General features: G+C 40.6%; 1 protein-coding gene across 3 annotated transcripts in view; it reads right to left on the bottom strand.

The window, feature by feature from the left end:
* The window catches only part of EPC1 (enhancer of polycomb homolog 1), a 112978-nt gene that overhangs the window by 70273 nt on the left and 23000 nt on the right, over positions 1-19705 (bottom strand). For 2 of the 3 annotated variants that reach the window (XM_053572457.1, XM_053572458.1), the window contains exon 1: positions 12339-12788. The exons of the other annotated variant lie outside the window; for it this stretch is intronic. In XM_053572457.1, the coding sequence (XP_053428432.1) occupies positions 12339-12491 (153 nt within the window). In that variant the 5' untranslated portion in view covers positions 12492-12788. Of the gene's footprint in view, positions 1-12338; positions 12789-19705 lie in introns of those variants that run through there. 3 annotated transcript variants of the gene reach the window in all.

The following is a 19705-nucleotide window of genomic DNA, read 5'->3' as shown; positions in this document are numbered from 1 at the left end:
ACTCACACAGGATCATCCTCAATTTTTACACCAGGCTTAAGGAGACTTGGGGATAAGCAGAAGAACCAGAATTTTAATGGAGTCTAATGTGATACCAGTTCATGTGCTGAACCCAACAGACAGCTACTCCCAACCCTATCAGACTCAAGGCTCTCTTTTCAAATTCCTTCTCTATCCTACTTACACATTTTTCAAATAATCAATCCAAAAACCTAATGGCAAAATAAAGGAGAAATGAAAGGAATTTATAATAAAATATGCATTCTAGCACATAAATACTTGAGAAAACAAAATGAAGTGATCACAGATGCTTACTTGCCTACAGAGAATCACTGTGAATATAACAGTTCAGCAGTTTTGTAAAAGTAGACTTTATACAGGTTTGTACTACTGTTGACTCAAATACCACAAAGAATGCTTATGTTATGAAGTATTTTCCAAATAACACCTGCAAAAATTCTAAACAAAAAAAAAAACAACATTCCTTTATTTTATACAGTGGTTGCATTCCTAGAAAATTTTGAGTGTATCAAAACTGTATAAAAAACACTTCACATGTAAAATGGGATTAGATCTTTGACTCAGATAATTTAAAAAAAAAAGACTCAGATAATTTATAAATGTAAATTTCATTTGCTGGAATGCTGTGTGGGATAGTCAAAAGTTTTTCCATGGTACTATCCTTTGCATGGTGGGACTTACATCATTCTAGGCCCCCTTCTATGAAATGGCAATAGCATCTCTCAATAACTGACGATCCAAAGCACCCCCACAAATTTCTGAGATATAAGGGTAGGACAATGGTACAGCACCCTGGGAATCATTGCAGAGGGAAAAGGAAGGGTCTCAGATGTTCAATAACCATTAAAGATTTATCTTCTAAGCCCTAAAACAAATATGCTATACAAAATGATCCTTTGTAAAGATATTTATACAGCTATGCAGCACAAGTGATAGGACTCCTTGGAGTTCAGGGGGCCACTAATTTCTAGTTCAGAGGAAGCTGCCCTTCCTCTGGCTATCACACAATTTCCAGCTGCAAGAACAGTCCCTTTAGGTTCAGAATATCAATCACGCCTGTAATCTTAGCACTCTGGGAGGCTGATGTGGGTGGATTGCTTGAGCACACAAGTTCGAGACCAGCCTGAAGCAAAAAGTGAGACCCCCATCTCTACTAAAAAATAGAAAAACTGAGGCAAGATGACCACTTGAGCCCGAGATTTGGAGGTTGCTGTGAGCTATGACACCACAGCACTCTATCCAGGGTGATAGCTTGAGGCTTTGTCTCAAATAAACATTTTTAAAAAGGGGGTCAGAATACCTAGCAGGAGGGTTATCTTGACTGGTTTACTCATTTGAGGTTGGCTGGATTAATCCTATCATTCTTTGTACCCAGTACCGACAGAGCTCAAGACTTAGCAGTATCACCCTGGCTCTTCTTTGTCAGCATGGTGCTCTTAAATCTCCTAATCTGACCTAATCTTCCACTCTTCACCACCTTTTCAAACTCTTCTACTTTGTTCTCTAAAGACATGTAAGTAAACTCCTCTCTATATTCATTTTCAACTTCTTTCAGTGTTTCCGCATCTTGTCCTAAACTGAAGCCTAGCAGTGAGTTCCAGAAACAGCTCTTTCAAAAAGCAGTTTATTTTCCCTCATCCCACATACTTCGTACTTATAGATGGTATAGGTATTCATCCTCCTTGCTTCTCATTGCCACTTCTAAACATTTCTTCTTTGTTGCCCCATCAACGAAAATCCCACAACCCCTCAGCAGCTCAAACCATCACAGTCACAAAGTTGTCTTCTCAACTAACTCACTTCATTCTGAACAATACGTATGTGGATACCAATCTACTGTGACTGTCACACCTGTACTGATTTTCCCTCTACTCCATCTCAGCTACCACTCCTGTAGCTACTAGATCATGGCTTCATTAATAATCATGCCACCTCTGAAATCTAAATTCAAGCATCCCACTCTTTAACCGCCAGTCTCCTAACTTGGTTTCTCTTATTCCAGCACTCCCAAAGAGACACATCAATTCCACCATGCTTTTATTCCAATGAGTCCTGCTACTCGTCCACTATTCATCAATTCTCAGATGCTACTTACCTAATTTAGATCCCATGGCCCATCACAATATTCCACCTCACAAATACTTTTAATTCCTTCAACCCTCTCTTCCTCCTTTGTGCCTGCTGTACAAAACTCAACCCTTGATGAACTCTACCTACCTACTTTGTGGGGAAATACAAGATAAATGCTATTGTCCAAGTGAGCTAACTAGTCTCACTTTAAATGATCACAAATACTGGGCTTCAGCAAGTCCATCGATCTTTCTGTCTTTCTCTGTTAAGTTAGCTTGCCCACACTTACCTCTGTCTCTCTTAAGGTTCCCCCTCACTCTGAGGAGATGACCTCACCACATACTTCACAGAGAAAATGGAATCATAGGGTGAACTACCTCATTCTCTCATTACCAACGGTAACAACTGACATCTTTTCTCCTATATCTGCCTTCCTCATTTTTAAAAAGAAAAAAGTATTCTTTTTCTAATTAGGAACCAGTATCTCCATGAAACCAACCGATCCAGAAGAGAGGCAGAAAACAGTTATTAAGAGCAAGTCCTTCAGCAGGAGAGGGGATGAGTTTACTTCATCCTTTTTAATGAAACCATTCTACAAGTTCTAACAACTTAATTTTTATTTATAACTGTAACACTTTTATCTACTAATTCCATAACCTGGGTAATTTCTATGCCTCTGTTGATTAACTTCTTTCCTAGTTATGGGTCATAATTTTCCAGCATCTTTGCACGCTTGGAAATTTTTGATTGCGTGCCAAACACTTGTTTTATGTCTTTTAATATTGCTTTAAGCATTTTTGGCCTTTGTTCTGGGATACAATTAAGTTACTTGAAATTTAGTTTGATTCTTCTGAGGCTGCTGTTCAAACTTTGTTAGGGGTGAGTCCAGAACAGTCTTTAGCCTAGAACTAATTCGGACCCACCACCAAGACAAGAACTTGATGCCTTGTATATCCTGAGGCCTTTCTGTTCTGGCAAGTGGGGAAACAACATGGTCTCAAACCCTATGAGCTTCCAAGCTTGTTCTTCCTCCTATTCCTTTCCAGTTGCTTTTCTCCTGGACTTGGAAATTTCCTTATAGGCTCAGTGAGCTTTCAGTCAAGAGTCTCAAGGGGACCACTGTGTAGACTCTGGAGTTCTCTTTCTGTGCAGCTCTGGTTCTCTGCCATGAGTCTTGTCAGCCTCTCAAACTCTGAATTCTGTCTTTTCAACTCAAGGAGCTGCCAGACTCTGAGATGTCCCTACCCTGTGCTGCAATCTGAAAAGTCTCAAGGCAGCGATCTGGGGCAACCTAGGGGGGTTGTCTTCATGTTTCCCTCCTTTTTGTGGGCTGGAACTTTGTAACTAATTTTTAAAAGAAACCATTTGTTGATCTGGCAACCCCCTCTCCACACTACAACGCTATTTTTCTGCTTTCTTTTATAGCAAAGCTATTCCAAAAATCCACCATACTTGCTCTATCCCCCTTTTCCACCTTCCATTATTTCTTCTCCTCCAACTGGGTTTTCTTTCCCACTATGCTACCAAAACAGGCCAAAAGCACACATCTAATCAAACAATTACTTTCCCATAATCTTTTTGGTAGACGGAGTTAACCAATATCCTTCCTTCTGAGACACTTTTATCTTTATTTTCTTTCTCTCTAAAAAGCTTCTTTCTCCTCTGAGACACACAGTACAGCTTTAAATACCAGTCACATCCTAAAAACTTTTAAGTTTATATATAGTACCAACCCATGGCTTCCAAATTATATATTTCTAGCACAAATTGCTCTAATGCACTGCAATCTCGCATATTCAATTAAATTAAGAGTAAATAAAAAAGGCATTTTAAACGGCACCCATCTGTCCTTTCCACTTCCACTTCCTCTGTAAGTGGCCCAATCATCTACCCAGCTGCTCAACCTAAAAATCAGAAGTTCCCTCTTGGACTCTCTATCTAATACATTCACATCCCATAGGCAAGTTCTGTTGGTTCCACCTTCAAAATATATCACCAATCCATCCATTCCTCTTCATTTCTGCTATTACTACCCTACTTAAAAGCCTTCACTCTTGCCCAGTGTGACTCATTCTCCACATGGTAGCTGGGATAATCTTGAAAAAACATTAAATCAGATCATGTCACTCCCTTCCCTTATCTGAAACTCTCTAATGGCTTATTTTAAAGCTAACACTTTTATGTCAGACCATTCCAAATTCAAGGGATTACATGACTGTTAAGTAAGTCACCCAGTCCAAACTCCTTGGAGCTGCCTGCAACACCTGATCTGGGTCCTCATCTCCTACCATCTAACCTCTTGCTCTTTCTGCTGACGCACTGGCTTGTTCTTGGTTTCCACCTCAAGCTCTGCATACCTTTAGGTGTCTCTGCCTGAACTATTCTTTGTCCAGATCTTCACAGGGTTGGCTCATTCCCACCAGTCTAATTTCAGATCAAATGTTTCTAGACCACCTATGCAAAGAAACTTAACCTCCTCCTTCCATCTGAAATTCTGTATTACCTTGTCCTGAGGCCACATATAAGTTGTGATATATTTTTACTTGTACTCATTCGTTTTCTGGTTTTTGCCTGTGTTCTCATTACAATTCAGTCATTCAATTAACAAATATGGAACATTTATTACATGCCAGCACTATTTCAAGTGTTCAAAACACATCCATTAATAAAGCAGACAAAAAATTCTGTCCCCACAGAATTTAGATGTAAGATCTATGAAACAATCCCTGTTTGTTATCATCGTATCCACAAGGCCTATAACATCACTGGCTCACAGCAAATAAGCAACAGTGAGTAAAAATGCATATTTATTCATATTTTGTCTTTGCGTCATGTACCGCTCCTTAAATATCTTTACTTAGCTATTAAAACAATGATCACATTCTTGCTTTAGACTTCAAAACAGCCATATTTATACCTTGATTCACCTTCAGACTCTATTACTGGTAAAACACAAATTTGCAATCATCACTACAGACTTCCAGCTCTAATCTCAAATCAAACGCTTACAACGATAAAAGCATTCTGACACTGTTCTCATGTATATCCTTTATAACCTTTAAAGGCTGGCTTTCAGAACTTCAGTCCTCCTAAAGTAAACTGGAACCAATTATTCATCCACCTAGAGTATGTATTTCAGTATAAATTTAATACGCAAATGAAGCCATTAATTCAAGATTTAATAACTGTTCCTAAGCACATAAAATTCATTTGGAAACAAATATATTAGCAACACAATAACTCATCACAGCAGAGACTACCATAGGCCTACTTCTTCCCTTTACAGTTAAGAAAACCTGGGTGTGCAGGAGCATGGCCCAGACACGCCCACACAGCATCACAGACTGGGTAACTTCAGTTTGATACTTTTCCCAATTAACGAATGTATAAACACAGTTTTTACAACTATATCAACTTTTTTGAGAGAACACATCTTAACACCTTTATGTCAGACTATTCCAAATTCAAGGGATTACATGACTGTTCAGTCACCTGGGGCACCAACAAAAAGGGCGTTCTAAAAATTCAGTTCGTGTTTAGTAACAATGAAATTCATCTACGCAGTCCTTTTACATAGATTGTCTCACTCACTACTCAGAGTAACCTTGCAAGGTAAGTCAGAAGACTTTTAACACATGAAAAGACAAAAGTTCATTCAGTGAGAGTAAGTTAACTTGTCAAAGGACAGAAAATCAAGGTACATTTTCTCAGAGGTCACACATACAACTGTTAGTCAGGATTATAAATTATCAAAATAATTCACGCCAATATACAAAAAGATGGGAACTTGTATTAAATCATAAGACATTTTAAACTTTGGGTTATCTTTGCCCTCGATTTACTCTAAGACCACATCCTATTTTTCCAGTCAGTACTTGCCATAATGAGGGAAATTCAACCACAGTGATTTGTTTAATGATCTCTTATAAAATTCTGCAATGAATATCCAAAGCTGAATCAAACTTTTTAAAGATAATCTCCATTACAGCAAATAGGTGAGGGTTTTTATCTTTTAAAGAATTATCTCTATATTCGCCAAAGCCACAAGTCAGATAATGTGTCACAGTAAATTTAAGTACAACATGTGTATTTTTGTTTTTCAACTACCTACTACAGCCGTACTGGTGGATGAAAGTCATTTCATGTAAAAGTACACAGCTGGGTGTCCACTATATTTAAAGTACTGTAAATAGGCCAGGTGCAGTGGCTCACACCTATAATCCTAGCACTGGTGGGTGGATTGCCTGAGCTCAGGAGTTTGAAACCAGCGAGAGCAAGAGCAAGACCCCATCTCTACTAAAAATAAAAAAACTAGTCAAGCACTGCGGTGAGTGCCTGTAGTCCCAGCTACTTGGGAGGCTGAAGCAAGAGGATCACTGGAACCCAGGAGGTTGAGGTTGCTGTGAGCTACGACGATGCCATGGCATTCTACCTAGGGTGACAGAAAGAGACTCTATCTCGAAAATAAAAATAAAAATAAAATACTGCAAATAGTTCAAAATCATTACCTATAATCATACCCTTTAAGGTAATAAGTGTGATCAAAAAAGATTTGCTGAAGTTTATGAATGTGTAGAAGGCAATATCAAGTAATAATTTGAAAGCAATTCTAGTTGATTAAACATTCGAATACTTCTACTCATTGATTTCTCCTGCCATAATTTGTTTTGTTCTTATGGAGAATTAAGTTGTAAAGTGGTAAGTTTACTTTAAAATTAAAATACATACTCTAGTTCTGTCATACTCCTTTTGCACTTAGGAGACTCACAATTCATTTTACCACCAAATTGCAATATAAAATTTTAATTTCCTTTTGAGTTCTCTTCTAAGAACAGAATCACAAAATATACCACGATTCCATGGTATTATTGCTCCCTTTAAGATGCTACCCTCAGCTTTTAATTAACTGCTGAGCTAACACTTAAGCATCCTTTTCAAGAAAACTGAATCATAATTGTAAAAAACAAACTCTTGCCATTACTTACCAAGGGCTTAAAGACCTAACTATGCATGTATGTGTGTGTAGGTATATTATGGCTTCCCAATTTCTTTACCATTACTACTAGTAAATAGAGTAACACAGTAAAATGAAAAATGTAAAACTAAAACCTAGACATTTTTAACAGGAATGGCTGGTATAATACATGTATTTAATCTTGTCCATGAATTCATAAAAAGCACAGCTTTTTATCTCGTTTACAAAATTCAAGCTACTCTATTGCATGGTGGCCATAAAATTCATGTGCAACTTAAGATAGTTGTGCGACTTTATGGCCACCCTGTATTTAGACGGTACTTTTAATTAAGTCCTATTGATGAACAGAGAGAAAATGTAGTTCAGTACTAATTCTGCTGCTGATCATGCCCCCACAAACACCATTAGATATACACGGGCCCATTACTTTTTATTAGTTGATGTTTTGTAAGGAAATGAAGTCTAAACTAATCCAAAATTTTAAATATCAAACTGTATACTGAAACGAAAGTTTTACTAATGCTTCAGGCATGTAAGCATTCACATTTTCATAAGGTCCCTTTCATACAATATTTAAGAGCCCGTTTTTTCCTAAATTGCTGATATCCTTTAATTTTTCAATTATCCTCATTCTACTGAGTACTAATATATTTAATAACTGACAAACTAAAATAAAACCAAAATAGGGCCAGGTGCAGTGACTCATGTCTGAAATCCTAGCACTCTGGGAGACATATGCAGGTGGATCCCTTGAATTTACGAGTTTGAGACCAATGTAAAAAGTGAAAAACTGAGGTAAGAGGATTGCTTGAGTCCAAGAGTTTGAAGTTGCTGTGAGCTATGATGCCACAGCATTCTACCCAGGGCAACAAAATGAGACTGTCTCAAAAAACAAAACAAACAAACAAAAAAAACCCCAAATGACTGAAATTTCTAAGCCTTCTGCCCAAAACTATTACCAATTTCTTGAGAAACTGATAGCAAGTATGAGCCCTGTCCCTAGAAACACGTACAAACATTTTATAGGCATGTTGTGGGAATTCAGCAACTTCCAGAATCATCCAGGTAACTCATACCCCAGCTTGGAAACTACTACCCCAAAATGTTTGGACAAGGAAAACGTGGAAATTAGATTATCTTTGACTTTATCTGGACTACTTGTTTGCTACCTAATGCAAAACCCCCAAATACTCCTAATTTCTTTCTAATTCAAACTATCTGTAATTAGTTTGCTAAATTTTGCTTATTTTCACACATTCCACTACTAAGACAGTGGTTAGAATGGAGAAATCTAGATTGATTTTTACAGTTCCTGATAAAAGGGCTGAATTCTTGCTTTAAAATATTAAAGATAAAAAATCGTTTTAACTTAATTTCTTTAAAAATGTAAGAAATCAAACTTCCAAGCTTATATAACTTAAACAGACGTAGGCTTATTCTTATAAAACTGAAAAGCTAGATTCTTTAAAGTTTTGAAAAAGTATTCGTATCAGAGGTATGCACATTTCCAATTTCCCTCTAATTAGAAATAAAAAGCTCTTGTGTACTTTGTAAATAGTTTTTAACTTGGGCCAGTAATGAAGGAGAGAAAAGGTGGGAGTATGAAGCAATTCTGCCTGGTCAGACCCCTACAAAATTAAGGTGCTGGATTGTGGTGGTTAGACACTACTCTTTTTTTTTGGGGGGGGGGGGGTGTTCTCGTCCTTTATTTTTCGAATAGACACTACTCTTGACAGTCTCCAAGGTGACTGTGTAGGGTAACGTCAATATGGTATCACCAACATCTTAATTACATCAAATATTCTACCCAAATCAGTGTAGGCAACATGCACCACAGACAACACGAAGAAAAACTACTATGGGAACTAGTAGCTCCAATTTGCTTAAATCACTTTAAAACTGACTTTCTACACACGTCTATCCTAAAGTGATGTTTCCATAAAAGGAGGACCACAAGAATATAAATCTCCTGTTTTAATCAAAATAAGTCAATTTTAATATAAAATTTGACATTACCAATCTCTTTGGTAAGTTGCCCTTTCAATTCAATGTAAAACTGTAGTACTAAATTTAAAATTATAAAAATAATAAAATTAAATTATAATCTTAAATTTAGAAATGTTAAAATAGTTAAAAGGGGACATTTGTTTAAACTTCTTTTTTAACCCCAAAGGAATTCATTTCAGAGGTTAATCTATTTCCCTATCATTTAGAAATTACATCAGTAACTCATTAAATACAAAGCTTTTGTGAACTGTTACTTTTTGATTTAGCTAGTTGCAACATATTACTTTTTGTAAATTCAGACATTTAATCCCTAACATCTATCACCCCGTCAAATCATTCAATTTATTACAATCCAGAGTTATTTTTCAGTCCTACTACAATAACAAAAAAATAACTGAGGAACATTTTTTTTCTTTGGGGGTGGGGTGGGGGTTGCCCGCTACTCCAAGTTGTTAAAAATTAAGAAGTATGCCTAATTAGGCCCATGTGTTCACAGCTTGTATTGTTATTAAAATGGGCTAAATGGGATTACATTAACAAGTTATTTTTTTCAGTGTCAAAAGACATGGATTTCCATCAAGTTTACCACAGAAACAAAATGTTAACAATAGATACAGTCCATATGGCAATTTTATGATTTGAACGTAAAATGCTTTCTTAATGAAGTGGTGTGTAAGAAACTATCCTTATCTAAATCTGCCCCCATCTTTCATGACATCAACATAAGATTATACACCTTTTTCTAAACTAGACAGTCAATTCAGGTTCTAGGTTACTATGCCCTAGGAGGGTAACCAGTAACTAGTATGACTCATAACATGTCAATCAAAGGCAAAAGTTTGTTTTAATACTTCCTCTTTATTAGAACTACAAAATGCTTCACCAAATCAATTTTTGTTTTTCTAAGGTTGACTTAATTCAGTACCTTTATTTATATTTAGTTATACATTTTCAAAATTATATAACATGCTACTTTCAATATTGTGACTTATATGACCTACTGCTACCAGCATGCACCACAGGATTATAGAACAGTTTACCAGGTACTTTTTACATTCTTTTATCAAGTTCAGTATTCTTGAGGTCTCTACTTCTCTGGTCATACATAGTTTCTGTTGGACGTGAAGTGAAAAACTGTACACAGATTAAGTACAAAGGTAATCTGAATGGGAAAAAAAGCACAAAAACTCTGTGTCCCTCAACAACAGGGACTCCACAAGTTACAAACTAGCCACTGCACTATAAAATGTTAATATTATTTCAGTGAACAAATATCTGTAAAATTTAAAAAGCACTGAAGCTTTAGTTGAGCTCAGCTCTGATTTTAAGTTGTAATTCTTGTGACTGTCCAAAGTGTTCACAAAAACAAGACTAAACTTCTAAAGTGTGCTGTAGTGCTAATCTGCTTTAACCAAGGCTTTCCTCTTCCTTGGTTGCAAAACAAGAACTACAAATTAATTTCCAGGGCAGGGTAACTACACCAATACCCCAAATTACTTTAATTATCTGTAAAATTTGTAAACAGAAATAAAAAATAAACCCAAAAGACAGGATTCTGCAGTCACGACTACTTTAATTTTTTAAAAACAAATAACTATTTAAAAAAGAACAAATGGCACCATTCTACTCTAAAGTTGATACAAGTAAAATAAATCGAGAGGTACTGTCTCATAGCTAATGTGCTGAAAAGTCAGTACCTTACTAGACAATCTTTCAGCTACTACATACACTTAGCACTCAGCTTATCTGTAAAGTTAGATTTAAGAGACTACTCTCAAAAGTAACATTCCACTGTCACAACTATTTAACTTTTACTTTAAAAGGTTAAACAACCCAAGCAGTTTAAACAGCTTTATTTAAAAAAAAAAAAACAAACATTACAGAGAACAATTTCTACATTAAAAATCTTACAATACCAACAGAAGTATTACAGTAGGATTTTCCACAACAAAACCGTAGCACACAAATCCACGCGACTCCTTGAATTCCTTGAACTGTCAATACACTGCACCCTGTTTAAATGGCTGTACCTGAAAACCAAGGTATGCAATTCCTTAGGATTAGAAGTCATCAAGTTATACTGTCAAGGATCTGGGGGAAATGAGAGGAAGATTCTATTATCCCTGTGTCTGAACCCAACCTCCACAGCAAGGTAAAGCCACAGCTATGAAAACAAGGTCTATTATCTGTAAACGGTCATTTAAACACCGAACCCCACCCAATTTAGACACCTCCGTGTTAAAATTCCTATGACTAAAAATTCACTTAACCCTAGTTCGATTATGAATGAGAAAGTACAAAATTTCGAAATTTAGATCTCGTCGCCTTAAGTCTTTTCTCCCCCACGTTGCGGAGAAAGACCACAAAGCAGGCGAACTTAAATTTACTTTAATCAAAAAAAAATGTATTAAAAGTTACAGTCTTTATTTAGGAGACCCGCGGACTCCAAATCAATCCGCAACATATTCTCGTAGGCCCAAAGAAAAAGTCAGGGAGAGTTGAGTTTAATCACTCCTCCGACTACCAAGGATGGGAGAGGGATGGATGCAAAAGTCCCGGGAAGAGGATTCTGCGAGTTAAGTCTCATTCTCCTAGGAAAGTCGCCCGGGCCAACACGCAGCACCTTCGACGTTTCCTCGCAGGCAGGGGACAGAAAAAGCCTCCCAGACCCGCTGTCAACAGGAAACGTTGCGTGTCCCTCGCAGGAGGCCCCACGTGGGGGCCGCACCGAGCCCCGCGCGCCTCTCCAGGCCACCGGGCACTCCAATTCCCCGACTGCGCGCAGAACCTGCGTTCCCGGCCCGGGCAGCGGCGCGAAGGACGCGGTGGCCCTAGAGCGCCACCCAGCGGCCCGCGGAGAGGCCTGCAGGCGGGCCCCGCGCGGCTCCCGGCGGGCCGCACCCCCCCACCGCCACCCAGGCCGTTCCCCTCCGGATGCACAAGGCCCAACCCAAGAGCTAAGACCACAAAATGGCTGCCGGCTGCTCCGTCACGTGACCCCTTTGTGCCTTTCGGGCCCCCGAACTCCGCGGGCCCCGGGTCCAAGGGGCCGCGGTCAGCGGGTGGCCTTCCCAGGGGCCCCGCCGGGCCGCGGCGGCCGAGGCCCGAGGCCCGGGGAGGCGGGGTAGCGGGCCGGCCGGGCCCGAGAGTCGGCGGCGAGGAGAAGATGGCGGCCATTTTGTGTGGGTCTGCTGCTCCGCCGCCGCCGCAGGCAGCAGAGGGAGCGGGGCCTGCCGCTGGGTCGGACAGGGGAGTTAACACGTACCGACTCCTCTTCCTTCTCCATTCCGGTGGGCATCTGCGGCACGGCCCGGTTTATCGAGGCGTATTCGTGCAGGTCGGGCAGATCCTCACAGCGGAAGACCGGCAGCGGCTTCGAGGCGTCTAGCGCCCGCGCCCGAAACGACAGTTTACTCATCTCAGGCGCAGCAGATACCTCTCCGCTCTGGGGAAACGGCCCCGGCCAGCGGGATCATGGAGAACCGGGGTTCGGTCCCCACTCGCCCGCCGCTGCCGGGGACCTGGGGGGCGGAGCGCAGAGCCCGCCGTCCGGGCACTAACACCGGCCGGGAGGGTGGGAGGCTGTGCCGCTCCGCGCCTCGCTCGCTCGCTCTCTTCAATACGCCATGGCCAACATGGCGGACATTAAAACTCCACTGTGCGCTCTTCAGCCAACCCCAGCCATTCCCCACACTGCATCGCGCAGCGGCGCGGGCACGCGGGCGGGGGGGGGGCGCGGGCTCGAGGCCGGCGCCGGCACGGAGCGCGCGTCCCGCCAACCCCCGGCGCCCGCCGGCCTCGCTCCCCGCGCCCGGCTGCTCCGGGCCCCCGCCCTCCGCGGGCCGGGGGCGGACGGGCCGGGCCGGGCCGGGCTGGGCGCTCGGACGCCGGGGAGCCGGCTGTCCGGCCTTCCTGTCCCCGGCGCACACGCGCACTTTCTCACGCTCGCTCGCTGCTTCCCAGCGCCGCTTTCCGACGGGCGAAGGTGCAGGGAAAGTGTCTGCCCCGCACGCTGGCTTCCCGGCAGGCGGCAGCGGAGGACGTCGGAGGGCGCTGCTGCCCCGGCAGGCGGCAGGCTCCGGCGCCAGTGCCACCCCCCGCCCGGCGATCGGTCCCCGCCGGCGGCCGGCGCGAGGGGCGGGAGCGGCGCCGGGCCGCGGCCACCTGCGGCCGGGATTCCTGCGGGCGCTCCGAGGCGCTGCGCAGCGCGGGCGGACCGAGGCGGAGTGCGCGGCCCGGGCACCGCGGCGCCGTGGGTCTTCAAAATGCAAAATGCAAACGGCGGTAGGGACAGGTGGTACTTCAGGTGGACTGTTACCAGAAATTATTTAATACGTCTAATGAAACTTTGGGTTGTAATATTTGATAGGCTCCGCATCAGGTCATTGGTCAGTTTCCTACCACTGGGCTTGACAGAAATGGTAGGCATCCTATTCTGTTTCTGCTCCAAAGTCTTTTTTAAAATACTGCATTTAAAAAATACTGCATTTTATCGCCACACATTTACTCTTTTATAAGGGAATTATTACGGGACACTAATAATTCTGGAAAAACATTTAAAGCAAGGTCTACTTCCGATTTTATAAACAGTTCTTTATAGCTAGCGCATGATTTTGTTTGTATTGCATGAAAATGCTGCTTCATCATAGCCATAGGTTAACACTTGTAATCATTTGTTCTCTGAAAAACTTTAAAATGGAATCATATAAATATCTGTGGTACTCTCGCCAAACCAAAAAAGAAAAAAAAAATGGAGGGAGGAGTTGAATTATGAGAAGGGATCTAGATGACATTTCATTTATATTACACATAAAAATGGGTATCCAGAGATCTCTTTTCAGTGGGATATTTTAAAAATAAGAGTATCGGGCTGGGTTTCATAAGTTTGGCAGCAAAATTTCACCAAGACACGAAAATTATGTAAGTGGTTTTCACCCTACAGGCTACATAGTAAAAATAATGGTTATTCTTAAATACTGGGCTTGAGAGGAGCTGTCATTAGATTAGGACACACAGGCAAATTGCTATCTTCCAGGTAGGTACACTCCACAGGCTGGAGAGAAGACAAGGAAAATACAGATTGCAATTCTTCAAAATTATCCTAAAACTCCAATATTGACAATGCACTTGCATAAGGCAGAGGGACTTTTTTTTTTTTTTTTTTTTTGTAGAGACAGAGTCTCCCCGTAGAGTGCCATGACGTCACACGGCTCACAGCAACCTCCAGCTTTTGGGCTTACGCGATTCTCTTGCCTCAGCCTCCCCAGCAGCTGGGACTACAGGCTCCAGCCGCAACGCCCGGCTATTTTTTGGTTGCAGTTTGGCCGGGGCTGGGTTTGAACCTGCTACCCTCGGTATATGGGGCCGGCGCCCTACTCACTGAGCCACAGGCGCCACCCAGGCAAAGGGACTTTTAAACCTACATGTTCTATACCAAGCCCATGCATTTATGCAATCAATGAGCAAATGTGTATGGAGCCTTCAGCCTTCCAATTCTGCTGCTGCTTACTTGACACCCACAGGAGATTACACAGTGGGTGGAAGGACCAGTGAATGGCAACTGCCACCCAGTGAGATACCTGGACTATTTCAGGAACAGGCAGGAGTGGCTGTAATGAAGTAGTCAGGGAAAGCTTTTAGGAGGAGATGATACCTGAGTAAAATTATGTAGGATAAGTATGAGTTAACTTTGCAAAAAAAAAAAAAAGAAGAAGAAGGGAGAACGGTATCCATCCTAGCAAGAGAAGCAACATTTAAACATGTGGGAAGACTCGGAGCCATTAGCAAGCATGTCACATTCTGGAAACCTCAAGAATGGCCAACTTCACTGTGGAATAAGACAGCCATGCTTAATAGTTCTGAACAGAATATTAGTATAATAGTCTTCTCCAGCTACAGTGTTAGACTCTCAAAGATCTTAGTGGTAGAATTCATAACTGAGGAACCTAAGATTTTATAGAACAAAATAGGATTTTAAGTCATGAGCGAACCAAGAAAATGAGTACTTTCTGCCTTCATTAAAGTAATGGCCAAGAGATAACTACAGAAGAACCTCTGCAGTTAACCAGCTTCCTACACTGACCACCACCTTGACCTAATTTTCATAGACCGGACACACACCACATACATCCTAGTTCCTTAGTTCCTTATGTTGACCACCTCTGTAGTTTGACCTGTTTGTTACAGTCCCTTGGCTCATCAGCTTACAGAGGTTCTACTTTATTTCTACACCCTACCTTAGTAATAATTGTCATTGTACAAATAAATTCCTTGCTCTCTAGAGATTCCAAAATCACCTTCCGTGGCAAGCTCAGAGATATGCTTACAAATTGAACTTGCCTTTTTGCAGATAATATGCCTGCTAAGAGACATCTTTTTTCTAATCAGTTCTTTATTGTTTCTCAATACCCCAGATTTCCACTTTTAAGGACCCAAAGGCCAGAGTCCCAAACGTCTCTTAGACATTCAGTTCACTTCTTTCCATCCTAAAAGTCAAAGAGTGCAGTAACAAAGATTCAAGTTGAATTTTTCTCCGCTTCCTTTATCCAACCAAAAGTTTCTTTGCAAAATATAGCTAATTCTGCACCATCTTTCACTTTAACATTCTTTTTCCATTCCCAACATAAAGTTTCCTCTTTTTCTAAGTATCAGCAACAAAAGTGATGCAAAGTTCTCAATGTCGTAATAAATGTGTACTAGTAGGGCAAAGCTGACCACAAATGGAAACTCTGTTTTGGGAAAGGATTTGCAGTATTTAAGATAGTTTGAATTCATGTCACAAATATGTATAGAATAACCAGATTGCACATAGTACTATCACTGTAGGGGATACATACAAGATGCTGGTAAAATTAACCAAACGACAAGGCAGTGAAACACAGGGCCCTGGGGAGTGGAGAAGGCAGTCAGTTCTAGCTAGGCTGATCAGACATCCTGGAGAAGGTAGCATGTGATTTTGCTCCAAAGGGTGGCTAAGATTTCAATTGGTAATGGGAATGAAAAAGTAGAAGAAAGGATATCCGTGGGGGAGTGCAACTGTATGAACAAAAGGGCGGGAGGAGGCAACTGCCAGGTGTCACTGAGTAGGTTTATTTGGCCAGAGTTCAGTAGGAGACTCCAACAATGATCCACTTGGGGGGTAAAACCGGTAAGAATGAGGGAGGAGTAGAAAGTAGAGAGAGGTAGGTTTTAATGCTAATAATAATTACTCATAACATTAACCTGAAACGTGATTTTGTTTTAAATACAGAATTTCTGCTTTACAAAGAGAATGTACCCCAAGTGTAACAGCTCTGACACTGCATTTCACTGTAAATACTAAATTTGAAACATGGCTTTAGGCCAGACATAGTGGCTTCCTAGCACTCTGCAAGGCTGAGGCAGGAGGATCACTTGAGCTCAGGAGTTCAAGACCAGCCTGGGCAAGAACAAAACCCTATCTCTACTAAAAATAGAAAAAATTAGCAGGTGCTGTGGCGGACCCCTGCAGTTCCCTCTATTCAGGAGGCTGAGGCTGGAGGATTGCTTGAACACAGGAGCCTGAAGTTGCTGTGAGCTAGGCTGACCATGATGGCACTCTACCCAGGGTGACAATGAGAGTCTGATAGAGGAAAGAAGGAAGGAAGGGAGGAAAGAAAAACGGCTCTAAATATGAGCGCATGACCAATATGTATTCAAGTCTTATGATTTATTTCTTCTTTGAAATTGTTTCTAAGATTTACCTCATATTACCCTTCTCATTGTCTCCAGCGCAGTCCCAGCTCTTACCACTTCACACCTAGAAATAACTTCCAATTCATTATTTAGCCAATTTCTTGTTTATTTATTCATTCCCTCATTTAAAGCTTCTACTTAATAGGAAACTGTGCTGGCACTCTCCTAGTGACTCGTGGTCACCAAAAGTGGCTGGTAGAGGCTGTGAATCCGGGAGGTATAAAGACACTGTTCTAATCCTGCTCTTCATGGCCTTTGTTATGCATGTCAGCAAATCAATGCGCCTAAAACTCCACCTCCTCGCTGTATCCTCCTTTCCCCAAGTCGTATATTTGTAACTGATCTTTATTTTGCGCTTTAGATAAAGCCAGTTTTGTTGGGATGTGGTTGTCAAGGCCTCCTAAACTTTGCCTCTCTATCCAACATTGTTTTTCTCAGTTGCTTAAGATAAGGTCTTCACTCCAGCTGGTGAGCCTCATCACCATCTTCAGAAATCAGTATGTCTTCCCTTCTTCCAAGATTTTATTCATTCTTTCCTTTCTGTTCAGCCTCAGACAATCTACTTCTAGCTGCCAAAATCTTATCTCACAGGAATGTTTTGAGGATTAAATAAAGCAACCCATGGAAAGCAGGTACAATGATCCCTGGCCCACAGTGAATACCCAATATATGTAAGGCTATGGTTATTCTTCAAAATACAATTCAAACTTCACCTCCTCCATAAAGTACTGTCTATTTAACCTCTCTGGGTCCTAATTTCCTAATCTGAACAATGAGTGAGGATTTAGGTGAATTCATAATAATTCTTAAGGCTGCACCAATTTTTTTCATCCCTGAACCCGTATTACACTTTCACTCAGTACGAAGAAGAGCTACTATTTTTTGACTATTTACTACGTGCTGGGTGATGCATTAAGTACTTTAAATGCATTATCTCACTTAATTTTCATGACAACCCTGTTGGGTTTGAGGTATGTCCTATTGAGTTTAGAAAAATTATGTGACCTGACTATGGTCACAAAGCTGGTAAGAGGTAATACCAAGATTACAACCCCTCGAGTCTGATTCCAGAGTGGAGTCTCAGAAGCCACAACGAAACGAAGTGAGGAGAGAACTAGAGGTGAGGAAGGAAAGGTGTTTTCAGAAGCTTGGTAATGAAGGGAAGAGAGAGACACACAATAGGGTAGCTATTTGGGTCAAGGGTTTTGTTATTTTTGAAGGTGGGAGAGATGTGGGCATGTCTGTATACTAAATGCAAAGAATGATGTAAATGGGTTAACTTTAGGAGCATCTTCCTCTGAGGCAGCAATGAATGAGGGCAAGAATGGACAGTGATGCAAAAGTTAAGCTCTCTTTGATGGAACAATAAGATTAAAAACCATAATACCAGTTTTGGTAGCAGGGGTCCAGATTCCTCATTTCTTCAAGCATTCCACAAATATTTATTGAATGTTCACTAAGAGCTAGGCAAAGCAGTGTGTGCTGGAGAAACAATAATAAACAAGACATGATTCCTTTAACCTCTCAGAACTAATAAGAAAGCAAGATACTGTGTGTTTAATTGGCAAAACGTGAAATTAATGTCTTTAAGATGTGTAATCCACAATGATCTCAACATTAAAAACTGATTAGTGCTATAATTTAAAGCACTGTGCAAAAGTACCAATACATTTTCACTTTAAGTAATCATTTTTCTTAACTTTCTACTTTCTTTCTTTCTTTTTTTTTTTTTTTGAGACAGAGTCTCTCACTATGTCACCCTTGGTAGAATGCCATGGCATCACAGCTCACAGCAACCTCAAACTTTTGGGTGATTCTCTTGCTTCAGCCTCCCGAGTAGCTGGGACTATAGGCACCTGCCACAATGCCTGGCTATTTTGGTTGCAGTTATCATTGTTCTTCAGCAGGCCCAGGCCGGGCTTGAACCCACCAGCCTCGGTGATATGGCTGGTGCCGTACTCACTGAGCTATGGGCGCCTAAAACTTTCTACTTTTTACTTGTTCTATGCTATATGAAGAAATGACAATAAATATTTCTTCCAACATGACATTTAGGAAAACAATATCTGGAAGTCCTTTGTGATATATATATTTTTCATCTAGAGAATGTTGGAAAGGAAATGTTACAATTGCATTGCACTATATCTAATAGGGTATCACAGAAACAGCCTCTGATTTCTCTACAGAATGATTCAGGCGTGGAATGGAATTCTGTACATAATCTTTAAGACCTACGTTTGATATAAAATAAAATCATTCAGAATATATGTAGAAACAATCCATGTTTCTCTTAAGAGAATAAAGGGCAAATTATCAATCCAACCATACTGTAGCAGGCTAGACTCAAAGTCATTTCAGTTTAATTTTATCTCTAATATGACTTTTAGCCAAAAAAAGAAAGAAATGAAAAATATGTGACTCAATCAAAACAAATGGTCTAAGAATCAATAAGAATTTTTAACAATAAAAAAATGACATACAGTATATTTTATTGTATAATATAAATAAATTCTAAAGCTTATCAGAAATCTTCCTTGAGCACAGTAAGGATTTTTCCAAAATGTGGAATGACCTCCAACCCCCAAAGAGGTGACTGGATAAGTTTGATTATTTTTAAGACTTGCCTCCTTTAATTACCACATCCTATACATCAGGTGATCTTTTCTTCACCATACTGACAGACAATTTTAATGAGGTTACTATTAGATGTGGTTGGAGAAGTAGTGGAAGGGCATGACCAGGAAACCATTTTGAACTTAAACTTGAAAAATAATAATTTAGTACTCAACAGAGGCCCTAATTAGTGGTCTCTTCCATGTTATACATCCCAACAATTAATTTGCCAGCAGAACAAAATTCCAGCTTAGAACAATAAGAAAAATTGAAGAATCAAACCATGTATATATTTGGAAGAATATG

The sequence above is a fragment of the Nycticebus coucang genome, chromosome 20 (assembly GCF_027406575.1).
Source record: "Nycticebus coucang isolate mNycCou1 chromosome 20, mNycCou1.pri, whole genome shotgun sequence".
Classification (NCBI taxonomy): Eukaryota; Metazoa; Chordata; class Mammalia; order Primates; family Lorisidae; genus Nycticebus; species Nycticebus coucang.
This window is presented reverse-complemented; position numbering and strand designations above follow the sequence as displayed.